This window comes from Globicephala melas, chromosome 13, assembly GCF_963455315.2.
Source record: "Globicephala melas chromosome 13, mGloMel1.2, whole genome shotgun sequence".
Lineage (NCBI taxonomy): Eukaryota > Metazoa > Chordata > Mammalia > Artiodactyla > Delphinidae > Globicephala > Globicephala melas.
Window position 1 is genome coordinate 62,687,814 of NC_083326.1, and position 26,309 is coordinate 62,714,122.

General features: G+C 57.2%; 2 protein-coding genes across 4 annotated transcripts; one reads left to right on the forward strand and one right to left on the reverse strand.

The window, feature by feature from the left end:
• The first annotated feature begins 251 nt into the window (after positions 1-251).
• On the forward strand, positions 252-5,841 carry TRMT2A (tRNA methyltransferase 2 homolog A). The gene is made up of 12 exons (XM_030836449.3): positions 252-527; positions 644-1,209; positions 1,404-1,512; positions 1,756-1,937; positions 2,116-2,230; positions 2,322-2,437; positions 2,514-2,625; positions 3,064-3,186; positions 3,369-3,444; positions 3,715-3,831; positions 3,967-4,063; positions 4,152-5,841. Exons 1-12 carry the CDS (start codon positions 504-506, stop codon positions 4,381-4,383), a joined length of 1,869 nt encoding a protein of 622 aa, XP_030692309.1. The 5' UTR covers positions 252-503; the 3' UTR covers positions 4,384-5,841.
• Positions 5,027-26,309, reverse strand: DGCR8 (DGCR8 microprocessor complex subunit). 3 transcript variants are annotated; one of them, XM_030836442.3, is made up of 14 exons: positions 26,176-26,309; positions 20,638-21,638; positions 20,033-20,192; positions 18,067-18,209; positions 17,623-17,905; positions 16,151-16,348; positions 15,892-15,993; positions 15,234-15,332; positions 13,895-13,977; positions 9,443-9,543; positions 9,106-9,212; positions 8,072-8,199; positions 7,018-7,128; positions 5,027-6,723 (listed from the first exon to the last, which is right to left on the reverse strand). In XM_030836442.3, the coding sequence occupies exons 2-14, from the start codon at positions 21,355-21,357 to the stop codon at positions 6,640-6,642; spliced, it is 2,319 nt and encodes a 772-aa protein (XP_030692302.2). In that variant the 5' UTR covers positions 21,358-21,638; positions 26,176-26,309; the 3' UTR covers positions 5,027-6,639. The 3 variants fall into 3 exon arrangements, with proteins under 3 accessions (XP_030692302.2, XP_030692304.1, XP_060167185.1); XM_030836444.2 differs by having other exon boundaries at positions 7,018-7,131; XM_060311202.1 differs by lacking the exons at positions 20,033-20,192; positions 20,638-21,638; positions 26,176-26,309 and adding an exon at positions 19,124-19,966 and having other exon boundaries at positions 7,018-7,131.

A 26,309-nucleotide genomic window follows, 5' to 3' on the forward strand; every position in this document is an offset into this window, starting at 1 on the left:
GCGGGAAACGCGCCGCGATTCAAAACCAGCGCAGCTTTATTGGCTCAGGCGGCGGACACTCTCATTGTCCAGCCCGCCCCGCGCTTCCCGCCAAAACGCCCGCAGCGCATGCCCGGCCCGCCCGGAGGCCGGGGAGCGCGCACTCCCGGCGGCCCTCGCGCGCACTTCCGTCCGCGGCCGCGCGCGCCCCTAGAGCTTGCGGACAGTGCTGGGGGGTCCTAGCGGCGCGTGGCGATGACGTCGCCGGAAGCGGGGACGATAGAGACGCGCCGCCTCAGCTGCGCGCGCCGGCTGACGAGAGAGCGGCAGGCGAGGAGAGCGGCGGGCGCGGGACCCTGCCTGGCTGGCTACGCAGCCCGTGCCCGGGACCCGGACCTGAGCGCAGAGGGTACGAGTCCCGCCCCTGCCCGGGCCGGAGCAGGGCCGGCCTCGCCGAGTCGCAGCCGCTCTCCGCTCGCCGCCCGTGTGCCAGGCCCCGGGCGAGGCGGCGGACGGAGCGGACGATGGGTGACGAGCTCGACGGCGAAGTACGGTGAAGGGAGACCCTGGCGGAGCCGGGGGCGGGTGGTGACATGGGACGGGGAGGGAGAGGCTCGGAGCGCGCGGGCCCCAGCCAGCCCGCCTGTCTGCTGTCTCCACGCAGGGCCGGGCGTGCGTGGGGGGCCCCGTCCAGGACGGCCCCAGCGCGCCGGGCAGCCCCGCCGCCCCGGGCCCCCATCAGGGGGAGGAGCAGGCCACGGGGGCCGGGGCCGCGGGACCGGGTGCTCAGCCGGGGCCCTACGGCTACATCCGAGCTGGCCTGTTCACCTCGGAGATCTTCAAGCTGGAGCTTCAGAACGTGCCGCGCCACGCCAGCTTTAGCGACGTCCGGCGCTTCCTGGGCCGCTTCGGGCTGCAGCCCCACAAGACGAAGCTGTTCGGGCAGCCTCCCTGCGCCTTCGTGACCTTTCGCAGCGCCGCCGAGCGCGACAAAGCCCTGTGTGTGCTGCACGGCGCCCTGTGGAAGGGCCGGCCGCTCAGCGTGCGCCTCGCCAGGCCCAAGGCTGACCCCTTGGCCCGGAAGAGGCAGCGGGAGGACCAAGGGGAGCCGCCTACCACCCCCGCCACGTGCATTGCTGATGTGGTGACCCCTCTTTGGACGATGCCCTACGCGGAGCAGCTTGAACAGAAGCGGTTGGAGTGTGAGCAGGTGCTGCAGAAGCTTGCCAAGTGAGTGTGGGTGCAGGCACTCCTGGGCAGAGCGCCCATCGGCGGCTCCCTGTGCGCTCAGCCTGCTCAGATACCCCTTTGGGGAGCCAACCAGTAAAAACTCTGTGTTACCGGTCGGGACAGTGAGGTCCCAAAAAGGGGCCCAGGTGCTTGGGCAATTGGAGCCTGACCTCTGCCCCTCCTTTGCCCCGCAGGGAAATCGGGAGCACCAACCGCGCCCTGCTCCCTTGGCTGCTTTTACAGAGGCACAAACACAACAAGGCCTGCTGCCCACTGGAGGGGGTCCGGCCATCACCTCAGCAGGTCAGGGCCTCTGCTCTCACAGAAGCTCCTCCTTCCTGGCTCTTCCATCTCTCTTTCTGCTGCGCTTCTGCTTATGGTTCTCATCAAGTGCTTGTTAGTTGTCAGCTTTTTGCCCTGGGCTGCCAGGGCCTGCGGGGGAACCAGGGCCTTGGTCATTGCTGTCTTTTGCTGTGCACCCTCCGTGCACGAGTGCTGGACCGCTGGGGTAAGGGTGGGCATCTCTGTTTCCTTCTCTCCTTGCAGACCGAGTATCGGAACAAATGTGAGTTTCTTGTTGGTGTTGGGGTGGATGGGGAAGACAACACAGTCGGCTGCCGGCTTGGCAAGTACAAGGGCGGGACGTGTGCTGTGGCAGCCCCCTTCGACACCGTGCATATCCCTGGGGCCACCAAGCAGGTGGTGAAGGCTTTCCAGGAGTTCATCCGGTGAGGACACGTGGCTGGGCTGGTGGCTTCGGGACATCCCGAGGCAGTCTGGGAGCAGAAGACTTGGGTCCTATCTGGGGGGTCTGGTGGGTGTGGCTGGAGGAGAGAGCAGGGATGCTGCTCACCCTATCTTGGTCGGCAGATGTCAGGGACTCAGGGCCATCTGTGGCTCCCACAGGTCCACTCCCTACTCGGCGTATGACCCGGAGACATACTCGGGTCACTGGAAGCAGCTGACCGTGCGCATCAGCCGCCGTGGCCAAGCCATGGCCATTGCCTACTTCCACCCGCAGGTCTCAAGCGGGTGGCTTGCTGGGGGAGGGGTGTCTGGGCCAGAGCAGACTTCGACACAGTCTCATGGGCTTTTTCTACTGCCTGCTCCAGAATCTGAGCCCTGAGGAGCTGGAGGGGCTGAAGGCTTCTTTGGCACAGCACTTCATGGAGGGGTCAGGCAAGACCAGCGGGGTGACTTGCCTCTACTTCGTGGAGGAGGGACAGCGGTAGGTAGTCCAGGTGGGGCTGGGTGGGTTTCTCCGAGGACTGGTGACACCAATAGACCCACCTTCCCGCCCACAGAAAGACCCCCAGCCAAGAGGGCCTGCCTCTGGAGCACGTGGCCGGGGACGAGTGCATCCGCGAGGACCTGCTGGGGCTGACCTTCCGGATTTCCCCTCACGCCTTCTTCCAGGTGACCAGATCCCTGGGCTCCGGGCTGGTGCAGCAGAGAGGGGAGAGCATCCAGGCAGGGAGCTGCCAGGGCTGTGAGGTCGGCCACCTGGAAGAAGGGCTACTAACCGTGGCCACTCGCTAGACCCTGGTGACCACCCTGTGGGAGGGTGGCTTGTGGGCACGACACCAGGCTTTGGCACTGGTGGGGTCTGGTATCAGCTGCTGCAGGGGTCCCATGGGTCCAGCTTTCGAGGAGGTGGGAGGGGGGTAGCATTGAGTTGCTTTCTTGGGCCGGGAGACAGGGTGTGGACGGAGGGGCCCTGGGGCCCTCAGGCAGTTAGAGGTGGAGAAGGGAGTCGGGGAGGGGGGCAACCAAGAGCACAAGCGCCTGGGGATGCAGACACTGGGGGGCTGGTGGGCAGCGGATAGGCTGCTCTGATGTGTAACCCACGCCCAGGTGAACACCCCTGCAGCTGAGGTGCTCTACACGCTCATCCAGGACTGGGCCCAGCTGGACGCAGGGAGCACAGTGCTGGACGTGTGCTGCGGCACCGGCACCATCGGCCTGGCTCTGGCCCGGGTGAGCCCTCCTACCCCGGTCAAGAGCATGCTCTCCCCCACCCCACCCTTGTGTCATCACCCGTCCTGTCTGTCATGACTCCCCTAAGATAACCTCAGACTGTTCCAGGTCCTCTTCCGCTGCCCCCCAGAAGATCCAGGGGTGGGGAGGGGTGCCATCAGTCTGCCCTGTTTTTGCTCCAGAAGGTAAAGAGAGTCGTGGGGATCGAGCTGTGCCAGGAGGCTGTGGAGGACGCCCGGGTGAATGCCCTGGACAACGGTGAGAGCCAGCGGGCCTCGCAGTGGGTGGCAGGCCCTGTGTGTCCCTCCACAGGGCACCTGGGACCCACCCAGTGGCTCCTAGGGCTCACGGGGTGGGGGCAGAAAGGGCCCCTACTGTGCGGACCTATTGTGCGCCCACGATGCCTGGGGCTGCCCCGCAGGGAAGGGTTTTCTTGAGGTGTCTTCTGGGGGCTTCTGGACATGGCCGGGCAGATCTCTGGGGGGTGTCCCGGGCCTCATGGTAGGGCTGCTGCTCTGTCACCTCCAGAGTTGAGCAACGTTGAGTTCCATTGCGGGAGGGCCGAGGACCTGGTGCCTGCACTGGTGAACAGACTGGCATCCCAGCAGCTCATGGCCATCCTGGACCCACCCCGCGCCGGTCTACGTGAGTGGTGTCCACCTGAGGGGTGGTGTGGGGAGGCAGAGGGTGGCCCACTAGGCTGCCTGGTCTCGGGCCCCTGTCCGCTCCTTGAGGGGGAGCCATTGGGGACTCTCCCTTGAGGGGTCTGTGCCTCCCCAGATTCCAAAGTGATCCTGGCTGTCCGCAGAGCTGAGAACCTCAAGCGACTCCTATATGTCTCCTGCAACCCCCGAGCAGCCATGGGCAACTTTGTGGAGTGAGTGTGGGGCATGGGTGGATGGGGCCTCACCCCAGGAGACCCTGCTGTACCCACGCAGTTGACCATGGCACTCCCTCCCATACAGCCTCTGCAGGGCCCCGTCGAACCGGGTGAAGGGCAGTCCGTTCCGGCCAGTTAAGGCTGTGGCCGTGGACCTGTTCCCGCAGACCCCACACTGTGAGATGCTCATCCTGTTTGAGAGAGTGGAGCACCCCAATGGCATGGGGGCCCTAGAGCCCCAGGATCCTCCTGTCCAGCCCCCACCAGGGCCCCCAGGTGACACCCCACCAGAAACCAGGGCCTCCCCTGCTTCTTAGTTCTCTGGGGCAGCAGAAACCAGCCTTTCCAGAACAGCACCCAGACTGCATCATGGGCAGAATCCTGGGGCTCCCCAAGTCCTTGCCCTGCCCGGCCTGGCATACTCAGGCAGTAGCCACAGAGGGTACAAAACCCCTGTCCCCGTGGGCTCCTGTGGCCTGCTCTCCCCTCACCCCCAAAATGGGCCGCAAGGGCTGGAATAAACAAGTGCTGAACTACCAATGTTTGTGATAAGAACTCAGAGCCTGGCACACAGGGACTCTCTTCTACTCTCACCACAGGTGCAACGGGGCAGGGCCAGGAGCGCTCATAAGAACTGGCCCAGTTGGAACAGTTCTCCCAGCTCTTCGCGTGGCCAAAAGTCCCAGTGTCCCAGCAGAGAGCCTGCTGTCTGACAAGAGACACAGGCCTTGTGGCCAAGGGCCAACTGTACACATGGTGTGGGGAGCACAGAACGAGATGCTGCCCTACTGCCCTTCCCCACCCTCATTGCAGTCCCATCCCCAAAGGGACATACCTCCCAGTGACCACAAGAGCTAGGGGTGGGGTTGGGACACCGCTCAGCTGCTCTGGCCTTCAGGGCAGCTCTAGCCAATTAAGGACCACCCCATGGCCAGAAGAAAGACAGACCAGCCATTTCCTTTTGGACATTTTGCTTTATGCTTTCAGACAATCAAGGCTCACCCCTATAGCCATGGCCCAGCTGCCACCTGGGAGGTACACAAAGGGTGGTGGCCACTCAAAAGTGGCCTCAGCATAGGCTCCCCCTGCCCTCTGCCCCCTCAGTACGGCTGTGTTCACAGGATACTTGCACCCATACACGGGACAGAGGAAGGACTCGGGGAGGCCTCAGTGAGGCTCACCTGCCTCCAGTGTGCACAAAGCTTTGGTTCGAGGTGGTGCATCTGACTGTTTTAAGGGCAAACAGTTATAGTCAAATGGTTATTCACAACTACAGACGGGGCAGGACAGAAGCAAGTGTGTAATTATAGCAACTCGATTTGCGGACTCTCTTTTACAAAGGTCGGCACAGGCGCCAACCTCAGTCACGGTGGGTGGCAGGGCATAGAGAATACTGTCTCCTGTAAAAACACCACCCACAGGGGAGGTGTCAAGCACTGTGCCATGAGCACACGGTGCCCTGAACAGATGCCAGGGGCGGGGAGCCAACGGCTCACAACCAACTTGGACTGCTGGGACTCAGTGGGAACAAATCTACCCCACACCTGTCCATAGGGGCCACCTAGTCACCTGGCTGCACCAGACGGCTGCTCTCAAAACCCAGTGCCGCCCCAACATGCTCGCACCAGCTCTGGACAGGAGCACCAGCATGTGAACACACTGCACTGAGGGTCCTCGTTTCCTCTCAAATCCACGAGCTAAAATGCATTAACCGTTCACATCTGCTACGTGATTCCAAATCTATCTTCTACTCTCACTGTAAAAGTTTCTTTCCAAACGCTAAAATATCATAAAAGCTTTAAAAATTGATGGGTGGACAGACTTGACTGTGCAAAAATTTAGTAAAAAATTGCCAGAGGCCAGCGAAGGTGAGGGGCCTCAGTGTCTAAGAAGGCATGTTTTGGGGGCATTAAGACTTACTCAGAAGAATGGACTGCACCCCCCAGCCCAGGCAGGGGCAGCAAGCTGGGCAGGGACAGGTGCCTTCATCCACGTCACGGGCAATGCATTTCAAGGCAAAGAATGATCACCTTGGTGGTTTGCCTACAGCCTCTGAAAAATAGTTCTGATACTAAGTTGTGTTTATTTTAAACCAAAGAGGTCTGAAATACTCCTTCCTAACTATAACTTTTTCGGAGAAAAAAGGAAAACGCAGAAGGCGGGGAAGGGGATGGGGTGCCAGCGTGCATCTTCTGGCCAGGTCCCTACGGTGCCCGTGGGAGCACCAGGCGCAGGGCTTTCTCATTTCATGTCATCCAACTATCATTTCTTGTCAGCGCCTGTTACATACTAAAATTCATGAAAACCTTCATAACACCAGTCTGCAGCATGTCCACACAAGCAGAGGTCCATGGCGACCTCCCACCTTTCTGTGTCCACCTGTGTGGCAGGCTGAGTCGATGCTTTAACATGGCCACCCAGACCTGTGGGTAGCCCCCAAGGAAGAGCTGCGTGGACCTGGCTGTCAGACACGCAGTGGCAGGGGACCGTGGACTGGAGACCCGGGGCTGCAGAGTGAGGGCAGGTCTCCCCCGCAGCAGAGCTGGCAGCCCCTGAGCCCGGACCACCAGCCATCACACGTCCACAGTGCATAGGGGCTCGCCGCCAGGCTGCGCAGATGCCACAATGGACATCTTGGGCTTCTTCCGCGTCTCCTCCTGGAAGAACAGCCAAGGTCAGGGATGTAGGCGACATGGGAACCTGCAGCCCAACCTCGGCGAAAGGCCGGTGGCGGGGCTGCAGAATGTGCGCGATCGCAAAGCACCACGTGCTGGCACTTCTGTGGGCATCAAGACGCATGCCCGGGAGTGGAGGGTCAAGGAGGTCACAGCCACCAGGGGTTTGAAGCTGCCCCGACAAGCCCTACAGGGACCCCACATCAGTGCACAGGAGGCCAGGGCCACCAGCTCTCCAGCACTGCCACAGCCTGAGAGCATGCGGACAGGCCTCACCCTCTCCTCCGCCAGCCTCCGCATCTCCTCCTGCAGTTTGCTCAGGATGTGCAGGTTGGGCTTGTTCTTCCGGGCAAACTGCTGCAGCTCGATCACACTCTTGTCCGACGTCTCCTGGGGAGCAGAGCCCGCTCGCAGGACCGTCTGGGGTCACCCCTCCCTTGACCCGCCTGGATGGCTGCCTGCCAGCTGTTCCCCACTTCTGCCACTGCCTCCTGCGCAGGGTGCTCCCCCGGCCCCCTTGGCCTCTGACATAGCCACTGAGCAGGCACTCGACATGCCCAGAGCCCTCAGGCAGGAGCAACCAGGACACAGCCTCAGCCGGGGGGACAGCACACTGCAGGACAGAACTTGCCCCGGCACTGCGGCCCCTGGGAGCCTGTGGGGCCCAGACGCTGAGCTCCCTGCAGGCCCGTCCAGGGTGAAGAAGCCATATCTGAAGATCCCTGCTGGCCGTGGGTGCCACACTCCCCTGCCTCTGGATGGACCCCTTGCCCGCCAGCTCCAGGGGGCTCCCACTACGGGCCCAAGCAGGCTTTCTCCCCTCACTCACAGCCCAGCACAATGCACAGAAGTAGAGCACAGACCCGAAGGCAGAGGCTCAGCAACACAGGGCCAAGCACCTCGGGGCCCAGTGTCCCCTCCCCTCACCCACCCTGTCAGGCCGAGAGCAAGGAGCTCTTCACTGACGGCCTGGGGGTCACCATCCACAGTCCCCACCCTCCACACCCACCACTCACAGGGGTGCTGGTGACCCAGACCGTTTCTGTAAACATCAGGGAAAAAGTCAACATAAACCTCGCTTCCCTGTACTTCTCTCCACCCCAAACACAAAAACCTAAGGGTATTGGCTAAAATCTTGAGATCTTGGCCCAAAGAGCAGAAACAAAACAGATGACACACATGGGCCGTTGAAAGTTGGTGGCCAGGGAGAGCTGTCTGTGTGTGGTCTGCTCGCTCTCCCTCTAGCCCTGGCCCACACCCCATCCCCTCCCCATGCAGCCAGAGCCCAACTCTGCCCCCCGCCCCCTGTGCCAGAAGGGGACCCCATTACCTGTTTGACCATCTTGCTGCTTTCACGGCCATACATGCGCAGCAAGGACCCCCAGTTCTTGACGTGTGGGTGCAGCAGCTGAAGGATCTTCTGAGAAGCTAACTGTTTCCCAACTCGCTTATTCTTGCCTGAGAGGAAATGTAGAGAGAGGGAGTCACAGATTCCAGCCATCCACAAGGCCACCTCGTCCAGACAGGGGTGCTCCCGACGGGAGGGGGCAGAAGGCGCAGCCGCTGCACTGGGCACAGCACCTCAGCCCGGCCCATCCTGCAGAACAGCCCATCAGAAGCTCGGGGAGGCCAGGACACACCCAAGGCCATAGCTTATGAGGCCTCCCGGCCCCCAGCCCACATCTGCTGACACAGAGGACGCACCTGCAGGGCAGACACAGGGGTGGGGGAGCATCCAGAGGGCATCCTGTGCTAGGGACGTTTCTAGATGGAGAGAAGGTGGGGCCAGGGTGCAGAACAGGCCTGGAGAGCAGCAAGGGCCTCTGGCTCAGATGGGGGATCTATCCTATGCCCTGCCCACCTGCTCAGGGCTGGCCTCAGCAAGGAATGGTGTCTGCAGGGCACAGGGCACACCCAGGGCCTGCTTGGTCATGACCTTCTCACTTACCCAGTGCTGGTCTGTGTTTACAGTTTACACAAAGTTTCTTTGCAAGTAAGGTTATAACCAAACACCAGATTAGGTGAAGAGCACAGTTGGTGCCCAGCAACAGCAGAGGGCCCTGCGGGGGGCTCTGCTGCTGTCTTAGGAGGCTCCTGCTCCCTTTACAGGGACCGAGGGCTGGACAGGGGCAGTGGTGGCAGCCGCTGGGGAGCAACACAGCCCAGCCAAAATGACCAGCCCGGGGACTGGACACCCACAGCTGCACTCAGGTCAGCTGTGACTCAGATGTGGACATGGGATGCTGTGGGCACAACCGTGGGCAGTCAGCATACAACTGAGGCTCGGCTGATGCCAGGGCAGTGGTCCTCGGGATCACTGAAAGCCTGTGTGTGGGTGTATTGGGGGAGGGGTGTGTGTCTTACACCAGCCGCGCACTGTGTGCTTGCCACACGCCATGACATATTCACTCTTCTGGTTTTTACCAGGAACCACTTCAAACTTGATGGAGGTGTCCCCCATCCCATGGTTTCTGTAGGAGAAAACAGACAGTAGGTGACATCAACTGACGGGGAGGAAATGGCTGCTTCCAGAAAGCCCTCCAAGGGCCCATCAAGACAGAACCAACCCTTCTCCCCAAACCGCTGCTCCAAGGAGGGACTCTCCCACCACACGCCATCCAGCCCCTTGGGTGGAAGGGTGCTGGGCACCCAAGAGAGGCCCCCATGCCCGATGGCCAGGGAAGCGCCCCCCCCCACTTACCTTTTAAGGCACTCATGGAGGATCTGGTAGGGAGATAGCAGTCCAGCCTTGCTGGTCAGCTCGTAGACTCGCGAGTCCTCGATACTGATGTGGTTAAAATACTACAAAATGAAGCAGCCGGTCATAGTGCTGGCCACTCCCGTGGCCCCGTGAAGCGGCTTCCGTGCTGCCGCCTCCCCTGGGGCCTCCTGCCCCCACCACTACCTCTCGGAGACATTGCATCCCACATCCCACACCTCCCCACCCAGATGCCCGAGACACAAACGAGGAATGGCAAGGGCCGGGCTGCCTGCCGCTGGCCTGGGGAGCCCATCCTGAATCAGAGGCTGATCAGACGACCGGTCAGAAGTCTAAAGACACACAACCTTCGGAAAAAAGCTTGAAAACCATCATAAGTGAGGTTATAGAAGAGAGAAAGTGACCAGACACGGCAGAACAGAAACGTGACCAAGGTTCTTAAGAGGCGACGCCCAACTGGTTCAGGGAAGAAAAAGGAAGCTGGTGACAGGGGCATTGCCAGCCCAGAGGCCGCTCTGACCCCATGGCCCCCGGCTCCCACTCAGGAGTGTGGGCCCCCTCCCGGGTTGGCCATAACGGAGAACCACATGCTCCTTTGAGGCCTCTCAGAGAGGTCCCTTCCCAGACTGTCCAGCTTCTAGGGCCCCTCGGCTTGTAGCAGCATCAACCACAGCCCTGCCCTCTTCATATAAAAGCCTTGGAACCTGCTGCTCTGGCAGAGAGGGGGCTTCCTCCCCACCCAGCATCAGGAGGAGGCCCTGGTTCCAGCAAGCAGGAAATCATCCCCCTCTAAGCACAACCCCGCCCCCCCAGCACCTCAATGGGTCCGCCAGCTAGAGGCACCCCGAGCCCCTTAGTCAGGGTGTCTGCAGAGGCATCGCTGTGTGAGCCAGGCTGCTCAGACCCCTGGCCACGAGGGATGAACCCAACCCCCAGCACCACCCCTCCCCGGGCACTGGGGGAGGCAGAGGACAAGGCTGGAAGTCCAACCTCCGACTACATGATGGTTCCCCTGGCAACCACCCCCATCCTCGGGGCTTCCAAAATTCACCTCCTGAACATGAACTCAGGCGTAGTTGAAGGGGTTAGAATAGAACGTTCCCTTCACTTTTATCAACTGGAACTATTTCAGGAACTGGAGACAAAAACCAAACGTTAATTTATTTACTACGTTAGAAGGTCCCACCAGGAACCAAGGACAAAGACCAAACGTGTATTTTATATCAATATCACAAACACATACACACCTAACAGCCCCAAAATACATGAAACAAAACCTGACAAGTGAAGGGAGCAATAAACAATTCAACAGTAACAGCTGGGGACTCAACACCAGTCCAGACAGAAGACCCACCAAGAACGAGAACAGCAAACCCCACACCAGCTCAACCCACAGACGCCTGTTCACTCCACTCAGAAACACACAATGCACATCCTCTCAGGCGGTCACAACACAAGCCTCAATAAACTTAGAAGGACTGACTGAAATCACAAAAACTATGTTTTTGAACCACAATGGAATTAAGTTAGAAATCAATAACCAAAGGAAATTTGGGAGATTCACAAATATATGAAAAGTAAATGCTCCTAAAATAACCGCTAGTTTAAAGAAAAAAATTACAAGAGAAATCAGGAAAATACCTTGAGACAAATGACAAAAGAAACACAACATATATTAAAGCAAAATTATGGGATGCAAAATAGTACACAGAAGAAAATTTATAGCTGTAAACTCCATATTTAAAAAGAAGACCCCAAATCAATACCTTAATCTTAAGACACTAGAAAAAGAAGAACAAACTAAACCCAAGGCTGGCAGAAAAAAAGAATAATAAAGGCAAGAGCAGAAATAAATAGAGAATAAAAAACCAATAGGAAAAAAAATCAACAAAACCAGAAGTTGGATATTTGAAAAGACGAACAACATCGACAAACCTTTAGTCAGACCGACCAAGAGAAAGGAAAGACTCAAACTGCTAAAAATCAGGAATAAGGGACTTCCCTGGTGGTGCAGTGGTTAAGAATCCACCTGCTAATGCAGGAGACACGGGTTCGAGCCCTGGTCCGGGGAGATCCCACATGCCGCGGAGCAACTAAGCCCATGTGCCACAATTACTGAGCCTGTGATCTAGAGCCCATGAGCCACAACTACTGAGCCCGCGTGCCACAACTACTGAAGCCCACGTGCCTAGAGCCCATGCTCTGCAACAAGAGAAGCCACCACAATGAGAAACTTGCGCACCCCAATGAAGAGCAGCCCCTGCTGGCTGCAACTAGAGAAAGCCTGCGTGCAGCAATGAAGACACAATGCAGCCAAAAATAAAAATAAATAAAATAAATTTATTTTAAAAAAGTTTAAACAAAAGGATCATAACGGAATACTATGAATGTGTATTTGCCAATAAATTAGATAACCTAGATCAAGTGGGAAAACTCCTAGAGAGACACAAAATCCCAAAAGTGGCTCAAGAAGGAGTAGAAAATCTGAAGATGTATAACAAGCAAAAAGATTGAATCAGTAAATAAATAACTTCAAAACCAAGCAAAGTCTAGGCTTGGACTGTTTCACTGGTGAATTCTACCAAGTGTTTAAAAAATTAATACCGGGACTTCCCAGGTGGTCCAGTGGTTAAGTATCTTTCTTCCAATGCAGGGGACGTGTGTTTGATCCCTGGTCAGGGAACTAAGATCCCACATGCCGCGGAGCAACTAAGACTGTGTGCTGAAACCTCAGAGCCTGCACGCCACAACTAGAGAAGCCTGTGTGCTGCAACGAAGACCCAGTGCAGCCAATAAATAAATAAATAAATGAAGGAATAAATATTGTGCTTGCATGGTATATCTTTTTATTTTTGGCTGTGTTGGGTCTTCGTTGCTGCGTGCGGGCTTTCTCTAGTTGTGGCAAGCGGGGGCTACTCTTCATTGCAGTGTGCGGGCTTCTCATTGAGGTGGCTTCTCTTGTGGTGGAGCACGGGCTCTAGGCTCACAGGCTTCAGTAGTTGTGGCACACAGGCTCAGTAGTTGTGGCGCAGGGCTTAGTTGCTCCACAGTATGTGGGATCTTCCTGGACCAGGGCTCGAACCCACGTCCCCTGCATTGGCAGGCGGATTCTTAACCACTGTACCACCAAGGAAGCGTGTGGTTTATCTTTAAAAAAAAAAATTAAGGGCTTCCCTGGTGGCGCAGTGGTTGGGAGTCCGCCTGCCGATGCAGGGGACACAGGTTCGTGCCCCGGTCCGGGAGGGTCCCGCATGCCGCGGGGCGGCTGGGCCCATGAGCCGTGGCCGCTGGGCCTGTGCGTCTGGAGCTTGTGCTCCGCAATGGGAGAGGCCACAACAGTGAGAGGCCCGCGTACCGTAAAGAAAAAAAAAAATTAATACAAATCCTTTGCAAATCCTTTGCAATGAAAGAGGAAGCAACACTTTCCAACTTATTCTATGAGGCAAGTATTACCCTGATACCAACACCAAAGACATCACGAGAAAAGAAAATACAGAACAGTACCCCTTATAAGTACAGCTGCAAAAATCTTTAACAAATACCAGTGAGCCAAACCTATCAACGCATAAAAATGATTATACACCACGACTGAGTGGGATTTATCCCAGGAATGCAAGGTGTGTTTACCATTCAAAAGTCAATGAAACACCCCCCCACATCAGTAAAGTCAAAGACAAAAACCACGAGATCATCTCAACAGAAACAGAAAAAACAAAATCCAACACCCATTCTTAACAAAAACTGTCAACAAACCAGGAGTGGAAGAAATGTCCTCAATCTGATAATACTCACAGCTCACACAGCACGTGAAGTGGAAGAGGCCAGTCGCAAAGGAACATACATCGTATGATTCCACTGACAGAAGACGTCAGAATTGGCAAATCCAGGGACAGAAAGTAAATGAGTGGCTGCTGGGGGTTGAGGGGCTGGGAACGGGGAGAATGAGGGTGGCTGCTAATGGGGACAAAGTTTTTTTTTGGAGTGATGAAAGTATTCTGAATGTACAAAAATCCACTGTACTGTGTAGTTTAAAAGGGAAAAATTTATGGTGTTATAAAAAAGAATGCATTCTTCAGAGTGAGAAGCCCTTGCTACAAATAACCATAGGACCATATTTACCCAAAAAACTTTACAAATAGTTTTAAATGGTTCTTAACATAAAGAACAATCTAGGTTTTGCAGCCTCTGCCTCAAAGGCTCACTCCACTTTGGATCTGCTGTCAGCGGAGCATGGCTTCCTTCCGAAACATTTACCCGCAGCTTCTCACAACCCTCGGCAAGACACAAGGACAGAATTCTCTGACAAGAACATTTCCTCTGCTTGCAAAGACAAGCAGGTCTCCTCTTTGATGAAATACAAGAGACGGAGCACCTGGCACCTGAGCGATTAAACCCAAGCACAGTCTGACACCAGGGTGGGCTCACAACCCTCACCTCCAGCTCCTCGCTGTCTTTGGGCTTCTCCTCAGAGGTCTGTTTAACAAAGTCTGGGATGAGGATTTCCAGCGTGGCCCGGGCTGTGGAAAGAGGAACACTGAGGGTGAGGGTGGGGTCCCCACGGCCGAGGGAGCCTGGGCCCCGGGGACAGAGCCCCAAGGGCCTGCACGTGAGGCACAGGCAAAGGGTGTGGTGGGGAGCAGCAGCTGGGCCAAAAGGACACTCTGGGGAGGCGCCTGCAGGCCCGAGCGCAGGGGTGGCGAGAAGCCGAGTGCAGGCACCCCATGAACAGGGGTGCAAAACGAAGAGCACGTGGGGAGGAGCATGGGGTGGGGGTGGGAGGCGAGGCGCCAGCGCCATGACGATGGCCCCACCCACCATGGGACCCTCACAGGCTTCTGCTCCGAGACCCCAGGAACACCCCACTTGTGAAGGAGGAAGAGCCTTTGGAGAGAATCTCTCTAAAATTGACAGGAGACCTCCTGGGGATCGGGCAGAGCTTGTGAACCCAGCAAAGCTTCACACGGGGTCAGCCAGACAGTAAGGTGGGGTCCCATCACCCTCGGCATTCACCACCAGAAGAGAGCAAGGCCCAGGGGCACTCTGAGCCCCGGAGCACAGACACTCCACCAACCCGAGACTCGGTGAGACTGCGATAAACGCTCCGCACTCTGTAAGAGGCAGAGCTGCTCTGAAGACAACGCGGCGATGGGGGTGCCAGGGCCCGGGGTGCATCCATCACGTGCCTGCGATGTGGCCCACTCCCCAGAAGAGGCCAAATAACCCTGGTGCTGGGGCTAAGCGGCTTCTGGAAAAGCATGCCAACAACAAGGAGTGCCAGGAATATAGCCAGCAGCAGGACACGGGCAGGAGGAGCATCAGACTTCCACCAAAAACCACCAGGTTTCCCAAGGGCCTGCTTGGCTGTGTTCCAGGAGTGGCAGTCCCAAGTCTGGAGCTGGAAGGACTTGGAAAAATGGTCCTCATGGACATCAAAACCACCTGAGGAAGATGCCACCTGTTCTCCTTCTCAGCACACCCCTGCCTTGCTGGGTTTAAACAGACGGTGCCCTGGGCTCAGGCAGCACAGAGCAACCAGCATCTGTGAGCGCTGGGGACAGGGCGGGAGGCGCTGGCCCAGCCATCTGAATGGAAAAGGGCCTCTACTTTCATTTCTCACGTTTTACTTTTTCTATTTGAATCTTTTCCAGTGAGTACATAATTTAAAAAGATCCAAGTAGATGATTACATAAATAAAACAGACTTGCCCCATCCACAGCCTTCCCTAGCCATTGGTGGGCCAACACGGGTCTCTGACACCAAGCAGGCACATTACCAGCTTTATTCTTCGCGAGTTTTTTGCTGCTTGCCGTTCCAGATCCATAGGTCACACCATCGATGGTCACCGAGGCACCAAAAGGCTCACTTGGGTTCTCTTAAAATTAAAATTACCATTTTAAAACACACTTGCCAAGACATTAAAAGCATACGTGCACACACACAATGTGCTCGCGCTGACAGACAAGACGAGGTGGGGGTAGGGCTGCTGCTGGAAGGCAGAGGCCTGTGGGGGGGTCCCTGAGGCACTGGGGTGGGGCTGAGGGACAGTCAGCAGGCAGAGAGCATGGCCAGGAAGTCGAGGGGGACAGGGACCAACGTCTGAGAACGATGGACGGAGGAGTGCAAGGGGTGGCATGCAGACATTGTGAGCCAGAGAAGCAGGAAGACAATAGTGGACGCTGAGCTTCTGGTTTTCACTAAGGAGTGATGCGGGCGGCCAGAGGACAGCTTGTGGCCATTGCAGGGCTGCAGCCCCTCCACCCTCGGAGGCGCAGTGGGAAGGGGGTGCGGGGAGGTGACCATCTGATCCCCCTCGACCTCCCCTCTCGTTCCTACCCAGCAGAGGGGAATGACAGTCAGCTCCCACCTCCCCAGCAGTGACCCCAGTGACGTGCTTGATGCTTTAGGAGTGAGATGGGGAAGGTCACACTCACCACATTCAAAGAAGTTGTACACAGGGCGGACCTTGAGGACGCGCTGCATGTACTCGTGCAGGATGCAGACCTCCGACTTCCCATTGGGGTTGATGACAAACTCTGTGACAAGAGGGGCCGTCTCAGCAACAGCGGGGACTGCAGTGACCACACCCCAGCCCGCGGGGAGAGGACCTCTGCGCCGCAGGGCAGACACAGGCCGATGCAGCACCCTTGGAGCACACATCCCAGGAACATCAGACCTGTGAGTTCCGTTCACCTTTCTTCGTGGGCGCGTCCTGCACAGACAGAGTGATGAGCTTCTGATTGGCCGGCAGGATGGGCCTCTCTGACTCAGCCTGTTTTCGCTTCATTTCTCGGTTGAACTGCCGACGCTCAGCCCATGTCCTGAACTTCTTCACGGTAACTTGCTCGAAGTCAAAGCGCTTCTCCAGGTAGTTCCGAAACTCCTCGAGGTCTATACGGGATTCACCAGAGACCCAAGTCACGGTGGAGGTCACGCCCTCCACCCGGTGAGCAGGACAGGTCCCAGCCACACGATACCCCCTTCCCCTTTCCTCTCCAAGGGCGAGGGAAGTAAAGAATCACGCCCCTTCATTCTGCCAGCTCAAATTACCCTGCCAGGTCCCCTAGGGACAAATTTCTGGCATGTCCTTTAGTTTGTTTAGAACAAGAATAAGAATACAAAAATAAAAAAACAAAAACGAATCTAAAAAAAAAAAGCCAACCGCAACCAGCCTTTGGGACCTTTCTCCCCACATGGAAACAGGTGCTGGACGGCCAGCAGCAGCCGAGGCACCACGTGCCCACCATGGCCGCCCCCACGCCCTGCAGCAAGTAGGCAGCTCAGGGCCATGGCACTTGTTCCACCTCTCCCCCAGGACCCCAGGGCTTCCCATCAGTCTTGCTGGCGCCCTGCCTGCACCCCTCCTCCCACCAGGCAGATGCCTGAGATTCCACGTGAGCTACAGAACAACGTGCTTGCACACTTAGTGACAAACCAAAACCACATAGTTCTTTACACATGAGTGCAGAGAAGCGAGTCTGGAAACAAGAGCCATGAGGTCAGAGGTGGGAGGCAGTTGTTTTCAGAAAAACAGGAGCACACTCAGGTGTGTCCTGCATGTGCGGAAGGACGGTGTGAAGAGGCAGACCGCCAAGTTAGAGTCTTACAGGGAGGGCTCCCTTCCAGCTGTGTCCCGAGAACAGCCCACCCGCTGACAGAGCTAACCGGGACGGGGAGCCAGACACCACTGTCCCCCTCCTCAGCAGCAGCCCCAGCCCCTCACATGCAGGAGTTCCCAGACAGGCCGGGCAGTAGCAGAGTGAGAGACCCCGAAAACGCATGGGGGCTAAGACAGCCTGCCACCATGGAAGAGATGCAGGAGGGACAGGGAGGAACGCCCCACACCTGAGAGCAACTGAGGGTCTGAGAAGGGGGTGGCATCCACACCACGTGGTGGAGACGCCCACTCTGCGCACTGGTACACCAGGACTCCATGCGAGCATGTCCCATTTTCATGAAAAGCAAGACTTGAGGAAAGATCGCGAACATGACCAGAGAAAAAGGCCATCTGCAGGGCAGCACCAGTGTGCGGGTCGGGAGCAAGAGGTCAGCAGGCAGAATCTCCTAAGCTCAGGCAGACGGCCTCTCCAGCCATGCGGGAGTGGACAGGCAAGCACGGACAGGTCCCTTCCTCCTCAGGGACCAAGTTCACTCTGGAAACTTACCAACTGATTCATCTTTGCACACTTCCACCTTGGCCTTCACTTGCCCCAGGGCCCCGGGGGCGGCCTCGGCCGCCAGTGGATCCTTCTCATCTGGGGGCCCCAAGTCAGCCCCCAAGGAGTCGGGCTCTTCCAGGGGGAGCTCCAGCTCTGCAGATCGGCTCAGGGGCTTGGCGGGAGACACCTCCCCACAGGGGGCGAGCTCGCTGTTCTGCTCCCTTTCCTCATTGTCTTTCATTTTCTTGTAATGCAGACAGGGGATGCTACTCAGAGGAGGGTCATGTTTCTGTGGACAGTGAAATTGCAACACAGATTACAAGGATGGCCCCAAACATCTGAACGTCCGGTGCCTTTCACCTGCCTGTCTGGCTGCAATGCAACGTGGGCAGACATGCATGCTCCTCCTGCAACTTACGAGACTAAATTTATGACTGATGTGTCCCCTACCCGTATGCTTCCCGTTCCCAAGAAGTATGGCCTGGACCAGGTGACCACCCGAGACTCTCGGTGCAGGTACACGGGGACTCCGGAGTTATGGAACGTCATGATCCACCCGTCCGGCAGTGGTTCCGTAGGTGGACGGCCACGACCTGCACAGAAGACAAGAACACCCTGCAATCACTTAAAGACACTTGTAACTGAGTAAGAACTGTCAGGACGTTTCCAAAGTTACAACCCGTGTCAGAAACAACAGCAAGGTGGACCCAACGTTACAGAGAACCTCTAAAATGTAGGAGGGGGGAACACCCCGCTCTCCACTAGAGAAAGTCCCACCCAGCCCCACCTGCAAAACTCTGCTCTCCCTCTGCTGCTGTGCCTGTCCCTCTGGGTGTGACCCACAGGCTCCAAGTCCCTCCGTGCAGCAGGAAGCTGTCCACCCTGCTCACTGCTATACTCCCCAGCCTAGAACGGCACAGGCAGGCCTCGGAGCCTAGAGCAGGGTTCTGCAAGACACAGGGCCTCGCCACAGCTCTGCCTCCACGGCTGGCAAGCACCGTGGACACTGACTCCCCGCCCGCCTCCCACAGGTGTGGCCAGAGGCACCGCAGGGCCTGGGTAGGCTTCGCTAGTAACTGCACATCTGTGGATCACTGCTCCCTGTGACCAGGTGACAAGCCTGTGCTGTTCGAGCTGCTACTGACAGCCCTGGCTGCTGAAAAAAGCACATGGCAAAGACTTAAGTAAAACTTACTTTTCTTACAGGTATTGGGAACAAGTTAAAAATTCACAAATGGAAGTGAAAAACCAAGTGAAATCTAAAAAGACACATACGAGATGAAAACAGCACCAGCTATTCTCACAGAAAAGGGAATGACACCCTTGTGCCAGGTCTGACACCCACACGTGGCCAACACCAGCAGACACCTGTGTCAGGACGGCCCTGGGAGGGAATGTGAGGTTGGACACGCACAGACCCCGTCAGGCACCCCCATGCCCACCGCGGGCTGGGCTGGGAGCTGTCTGCAACCAGCTATGGGCTAAGTAAGGAGAAGGAGGCACTCACACAGCTCAAGCTGAGCACATCATGGGACAAGGCATGTCTGCGATAGTGAGCTGTCACAGAGTTGGCCCAGCTGCCCGGAGAGCTCGCGTGCATCTCATAGTCTGTTACTGTTCCTGTTGCGGCCCACTTGGCAGACGCGCGGCCCAGCACTGCCAACATGTCCGCTCCGCAGCCAGGAGACTGTACGTCGGCCACCCTCGGTTTCCTCCCATCACGCTGGCCACCTGCGCTGGTGCTCAGCAGAAGATGTAACCTGTGTGCCTGAGTCCTGTGTCCCTCCAGCCCCTTTCCACCACCCACCTAACACCTCCACCTAGACACTGAGAGGTGCCTCCAGGCCAAGACAGAAACAGACACGGAGACCCCTCAGACCTCTCCGCATCAGCAGGGGGGCTGCACGGGCCAGCTCTGGGCACCCCCTGACCGCTCCCCACCGCGTCTCCGACCCCTCCACCTCTACTCAAAGTGCAGGAGTCACACGTGCACCGCGAGCCGTGCTTTCAGACCAGACTGTGGAACGAGTCCTGCTTGCTTCCAGTGGCTCCCCCGACACTTGGCACAGAATCTAGAACCCGGACTGCAACCATCACCAGCCACCATGCCGAGCAACCGCCTCTGGGCCCAGCATCCATAACCCTGGATGCCCCCTCCCCAGGGATCTGCCCAACCCCCTCAGAAGGCCTCTCCCCACCACGCCGCACAAGCCCAGCTGCTCTGGTTTCCACAGCACCTGCACCACCTGCAGCTGGGCCATCATGCATCTGGGTGTGTCCTCACATCTTGTCTGTTTCCTATCACCAGACAGGGCCCTCCTGGCCTCAGACACACACCTGCTGCCTGACACCGAGGGCTCTCATGCCCATACATGCAAAGTCCCGTGAACACTCGCTACTTCCTGGCCCGACTTACTTTTGAGCACTGTTTTAATCTTGGTCATCATTGGCTGCACACTTGTCTCTCCGTCTGATGGGTGGTCGCTGTCTCCTCCATATTTCTCCTCCATCCGCCTCTTTTTGGGAGCACAGAGGCCCTCTTCCAGCAGAGCATCAACATCGTTGTCAAAATCATCCTGCAAAATATGCTGTTCAGACACCACAGCCCCCCGGTGCCCTCCAGGCAAGTGTCACAGTGTCACTGACAACGACACAGAAAGGAGGCGCTCTCGGGGGCCTAGGTGTGCCTCTATGTTGCGTGATCATCTGAAAAACAAATGGAATGAAACCGCCAGCTGAAGCACACGCTCAGGCAGGTGTGCGTGCCACCAGGGAGCGTGGCCAGCAGCTCCTTCCAACTCAGTTGGGACAAGGGTACGAGGCAGACCTGTCAGCCAAACTTTTCATTAGCAAAGTTTGAAAACCTGGACTCCTGATGGCTTTCTCTTTTCACATTTACGTTTCCACCTCCTGTGGGTGTTCTTTCCTCTGCAACATCAGCTTTACAGAGATGCTGCGATTCCCAAACACCTCTCTTTGGGTTTTGCTAAGAGTGCTCCAAAGGAGGGGACACCGACATACCTCGTAGGAGAACTTCAAGGCCTCTTCGTCCACTCTGTCTCTCTGCACGATCGCTTTAGCCGTGAGCCCGCCTGCTCCTTCTTCATCTAGCTCCAAATTGTCAGTAAAATCTTCTAACTCATCCAGCACTGCGTACTCCACTCTCTTTTCCTGATCCAGCTCATTCTCCTCATCCTTCTTATCCGCACTCTCACCCCCTACGCCTACCCCGTTACCAACACTCCCGCCAAAGGGACAAGCATGCACGTCTCCACTGACAGGGCTAAGGGCCAGACCGCACTCTGCCCGCGCGTCGCGCTCCGCTCCCGTGTACAGCACCTTCCTGTCCTTACTCCTGCAGCTCTCGGTAAAGCTCACGCTAATCTTTACATCCTTAAGCAACTTAAGGTCAGGGGAGAACTTCCGGACCGCAGGTGCGTGCCGGGCGGTGCGCGGGCTGTGGCCACTACAGTTCGGGTCTACGAGGAGGCGGGCCTTAGAGAAGGATCCTTTGGAGAGAAGAGAAGCTCCGTAGAAGTTGAGCGGGTCCTCAGCAGGGGGTTCGGCCTGTCCATCACCACCAGAGCCAACGTCCATTACCTCTGCATCACTGGACGTTTGCAGGGGAGGTGGTGGAGACTGTCCACGGGGCAGTGCTCGGAGGGGGCAAGCTTGGTTCTCCATCACCGCTCCTCCTGCGGGCTCACGCGGGAGAGGAGAGGGGCTCTCACATGTCTCCATAGTAAAAGTGGTTAAGACTATTTTAAAAGACCAGAGTTTTAAAAAACCTTACATAAATCTACACAGCTAACATGCACAAGTCCGTCGAGACCCGGGTGCCGTCCTGCCCGCGCTGCACACGCTGGCGGCTTAGTCAAGCTGGCCACATTGCTCTTTTCATTAATGTAGACAGCTTTTAGAACCACTGCCTCAATTATTGGAAATCACAATGCACTCAGCTTAAATGACTGACGACTAAGCGAGTCTGTCCTCAAGCCGGAGGGGCACCCGTCTTCCTCCACCTGCAAAGAGACGTAAAGGCGTTGTCACAACGCAACAGAGCCCTCCGCGTCCTGGTACCAAGAGCCCAGTGCTATTGACAGAGCAGTGAAAATTTAAAAAGAATGCTGCCCAAAAAGAGAACCTTCTATGCTTCAAAACAATCGAACTTTACTTTTTTCTTCAGAACCTAAATTGTACCTTAAGTCCCAAATTAAATACTTTATTAATTGTCCACTGTAATTCCAACTTGAGAAACACAAAAACCATATTATGTTTAGGCTCAAAAAGGATTAAAAAAAAAAATCTTCCACTAAACTTCACCGCAGCACCCCCAACTCAGTTTTTACAAGGCAAGCCAGCATGCAATGCAAGGCTGCCCTTTCCAGAACACACAGAAGGTGTGCGGCTTCCCTCCAGCACCAGAGCGACATGGATCCACTCACCTGCGAGGGCCGCGTCAGTCAGAGGGCAAGCGGGAGACCCTCGGCTCAACTCTGCGGCACTAGGGCCAGGGGTTCTGTCACCCGGGACCCTGGGGCACGTGGATGGGGACAGTGATGCAGCGGGCTGGGGGAGCCAGAGGTGGCGTGGTTCTGTTCCCGGGAGAGGTAGGGGTGGTGACCGCAGGGAAGGGAGCCCAGCCAGAGTGGGTCGGGGGAGCCGCAGGAGACAGCTGGAGCCAAGGCACGGGGAGTCCTGGGAGCCGCCCGGAGCCTGGCTCCATCCTGGGGGGCAACAAGAAGCCACCGGGAGTGAAGGGACCCTCAGGCCACAATTCAGTCCCTACTTGAGAAGGAAGGCCAACAGCTGCGCCAGGCATGGTGCCCGTGCCCTCGAGAACAGCAGAGACACAGAGTTGACCGCACTGCTGAGTGGGCAGAGGTGGAGAGCTGGGACAAGGGGGCCCTGACGACCAACGAGGCCTCTCCCCGGAGGGACAGTCAAGCAGCGCCTGCAGAGGAGGGCGCCCCGAGCCTCTGGGCAGACCTGGCCAACGGGGCTGAGGCCGCCAGGACACATCAGCCAGGTGGTCACCCAAACCGCAGGAGAGGCCGCCCAGAGAGGGAATGCAGACCGAGAAGAGGGCTGAGGACGCGACTCTGGAGAAGCACAACGGAAGGGAAGACACAAGGCTGAGAAGGCAGGGCAGGGGGCCATCCAAACACAGGGGCCTGCAGGAGGGAGGGCACCCACCAGAGCAGAAGCACGTGCAGAAACGCACGCATGTGCTCACATGTACACCCCCACACCGTGCAGACACACGCACAAACATGCCATATGCACGCGGATGCAGACACATGTGCGTGCCCATGCCCACTCGGGGCAGCTTGCTGGTTGCAGACAGAACAGTAAACAGCAGACACCACATGTTTAAGAAGTTTACAGTGAAGGGACAGAGCGTGGTGGTTGAACTTTGAAGGGGACATAACATAAAAACCAGAGACTTGTTTAGATTTGATTAATTCATCCAACAACTACCCAAAGACTACCTACTCTGATGGGGGCACTACCATGAACTACAGGGCAACAACCACTGACTGTCAATCTATTTCCTAGATTCTAAGATGTCTTCACATTTCTGATTTCAGTGGGAATTTAACATAATACCTCCCACACAGGTATGTCTGTCAAAGGTGCTAAGGACCAAGGAAACATAGCACACAAATGATGACAGACTCAGAACCGCAGTGATCGCTGAGGAGGCTGTAGCCAGACACACACGAGGAACACTGAGTGGAGTAGGGCCAGTCTCCTGGCACCAAGAAAGATCGTTTCAGAGAAGGACAGAAGGTCAGCATACCCAGTGCTACAGAACACAGATGTGACCAGGACCAAACCCCTTGGCACCAGGCAGGTCTGCAGAGACCCTAGCAAGAGCCAACTCGTGATTCTGGGGCTAAAAAGGCTAACATGAAGAGATGTGAGGAGACGGGGGGCACTGAAGACACACTCGGCAGAGGACGGGGACACCTGCTACCACGTTCAAAGGCTAAGAGCAGCATGAAGCCAGGATGAGAATGATAAAAACTGAAGAATGGAAGAGCTGCACAGAGTGGAGTCTCCAAGAAGCCATGGAAAGTGTGGTCCTTGGAGCTCAGGGAAGCTGCCCAGCCCCAGGGGCAGCAGCTCATGCTGAGGGCTCCACAGCAGGCCATCCTAAGCAAGCTCCTTACCATCCCTGTTGCCTGTCGGTACCTATCAATACCTTCCAGGTGGCACACACATACCATTTTAGATGCTGAGGGCATGAGACAGACAAAACCCCTGGCCACAGAGCTCACGTTTTAGCAGAGAGACTGACAAGTAACAACTAAGAAAAACTGAGAACCGTTCAAGAAAAAACAAAGCAAGGAGTTGGGGAAGGGGAGGCAGCTTCAAAACGGGTGGGCAGCAAAGGCCTCACAGCCAACGTCCACCTGAAGGTAGAGGAGTGGGCCGGGTGGGTAGCTGGGGTGGGAGGAGGGGACATTTCAGGCAACAGCGAGAAGAGCAAAGGCCTCCGGGTAGGAGCGTGGGGTGGCAGGTGACAGCAGTATGCCCAGTGGGGAGAGAGGAGGCCAGATCAATGAGGGCGAGGGAAAGCAGGACTCTGGCTCTTATCTTGAGAGATGGGCCACTGGACAGGAGGGTTCAAGCGGTGAGGTCACATGATCCAAGGTCAGCAGTGGCAACCAACCCTCAGGCAAGCCCTGTTCTAAGCACTTTAGGTACTGTCACTCACCAGCTCTCACACAGCACTGTGAGAAAAAGTTAAGGATAGAGAAATGAAGCAACTTGCTCGAGGTCACACAGCTAGAAAGTGGTGGAGCTGCTTTACCACCCAGGTAAGCTGGCTCCAGTCTGTACTGCCTCGGGATTACAGTCTTGCAGTTTAAAAGAAACACTGTAGGTCCAGAAAAACCCCAGGTGGGTGGACAGTAGGAGGAGCAAGGGTGAGAGCAAAGAAAAGAATAAAGAGGCTCACCGGGAGCTTGGACCAGCATGTCACGCTGGAGGTGGTGAGAAACTGTCCTGAGGGTTGCATGGAGGCCTAGGAGTGACTCCATACTCAAGGACAGAGATGTCACATGCAGAGGTGGTGAAGGCAGCATGGGGAGTGTTTGGGGTGAGTGAAGATCACAGTTTAGGTTTACACATGGCTACTTGGCATCAAAGTAACACGGGGGGATGTGGAAGAGGCAGCCACAGGCATAAGGCTGCAGCTCAGAAGGGAGGCGAGGGCTGGAGATGGAGATGCAGATGTCAAGGAGAGACGGCATTAAAGCCAGGAGACTGGACGAGATCACCAAGGAGTAGAGGGCAGCTCCAACCTGAAGCCGAGACTGGGCAAACCAGTCAGACTCACTTTCGTACCCCCAAGGTCACGGTTAGATTATAAAACCCCTGGGAAGTGCCCTGCACAGTGGCTGGCCACAAAAGGCTCAAAGGGTGGCTCTCCTGCCATCGGCCTCACTACTGCTTCAGCTGACTGCACACACGGATGCAAACCTTGCTTGCCAAGTGGACCATAAGCCAGCAGCAGACTTGCAGCAGGCTCCCCTGGATCCCGACACAGGGTAAAACCGAGACGCTTGGACAGTGCCCTTCACTGGAGTCCGCTTGCTGGGCTGGCATGGAGGTGCCGTCTGTGATGGTCCAGCGCTGTGGCTGCTGCCTTTCGCTCAAGCCTCTCGGCGCTGCAGCCTCCCGCCCAACCCAGCAGCAGTATGACCTCATCCCGTCCTTTTGTCATCCTCCATCGGCCTCACATCCCGCACTTACAGGCGGCACTGCCGACTGGCCATTCACTCCCTCTGGTGGGTGACCGCCTGTAGCAGGGTTTGGCCCACTCTACCGCCGCCAGGAAACAGGATCCCCGCCTAGCGGTTGGCCTGGCACAGTCCCCAGCCCCAGAATGGACTGTCGTGCACCGGGTAACAAGGTACATGCAAGCATGCAAACGACAAATCAAGTTCCTACCCTGAGCAACCCAAGTCCATCGGACGACACCTGACAGGTACCTCTGTCAACAGGTTGCCACCTTCCACTTATTTCTATCATGGTCATTGTTACGACAAAACCACATCCTGATCACCTACGTGACACTCAGTCCGTGAGCATTTGGTGAAGACGGGCGACTTCTCAGATTTCCCAAACTGTGTTACACCCGGCAGGGTCCTGGGCGAGCACCGCCCCTGTTGGTACCTTTCCCGCCTGAAAGCCATCTACGGCTTCGGGCACGCGGGACGAGGGGCCTCCTCACACCCCGGTGTCTGCCCGGGCGGAAAGCGACCGGCGCGGCGCCCCCCGGCCCGGGGCCCGCCACCGCCCCCGGCCCAGCCCAGACCCCGGCCCCCGCGGGCCCCCCGCCAGCGCTCCGAGGCCCGTGGCCATGATGCTTCACAAAGGCCGGGACTCGAGAGGCCAGGCCCGCCCGCGCCCCCCCGCCCGCTCGACCCCGGCCCGCGGCCTCGGCCCGGGAGGGAGGGAGGGGAAGGGCGCGCCTCACGCAGGCCGCAGCGCCGCCCGCCCGCCCGCCCGCTCGGCCGCGGGGCGCCCCTCGCGCCCCGCACCTACCTCCGGCGCCCGCGGCCGGCGCGAGCTGCCCGCAGCCCAACTGCAGCGGAGATCCCTACTGCCCGGCCGCCGCCGCCGCCGCCCTCCAGAAGGGCCGCGCGAGCGCTCTCCAGTCGGCGGGACCCGCCTGCCGC

What these genes read in the sequence shown, in the direction of transcription:
- TRMT2A (XM_030836449.3), top strand. Translation starts at nt 504, where the DNA reads ATGGGTGACGAGCTCGACGGCGAA. An exon ending in GTGCTGCAGAAGCTTGCCAA is followed by an intron (nt 1,210 to 1,403) that starts GTGAGTGTGGGT and finishes TTTGCCCCGCAG; the next exon opens with GGAAATCGGGAGCACCAACC. An exon ending in CCCACCCCGCGCCGGTCTAC is followed by an intron (nt 3,832 to 3,966) that starts GTGAGTGGTGTC and finishes GTGCCTCCCCAG; the next exon opens with ATTCCAAAGTGATCCTGGCT.
- DGCR8 (XM_030836444.2), bottom strand. Translation starts at nt 21,357, where the DNA reads ATGGAGACATGTGAGAGCCCCTCTCCTCTCCCGCGTGAGCCCGCAGGA. An exon ending in GCACACAGTGCGCGGCTGGT is followed by an intron (nt 8,200 to 9,105) that starts GTAAGACACACA and finishes ATTTCCTCTCAG; the next exon opens with GCAAGAATAAGCGAGTTGGG. An exon ending in GCAGCAAGATGGTCAAACAG is followed by an intron (nt 7,132 to 8,071) that starts GTAATGGGGTCC and finishes TCTGCTCCCCAG; the next exon opens with GAGACGTCGGACAAGAGTGT.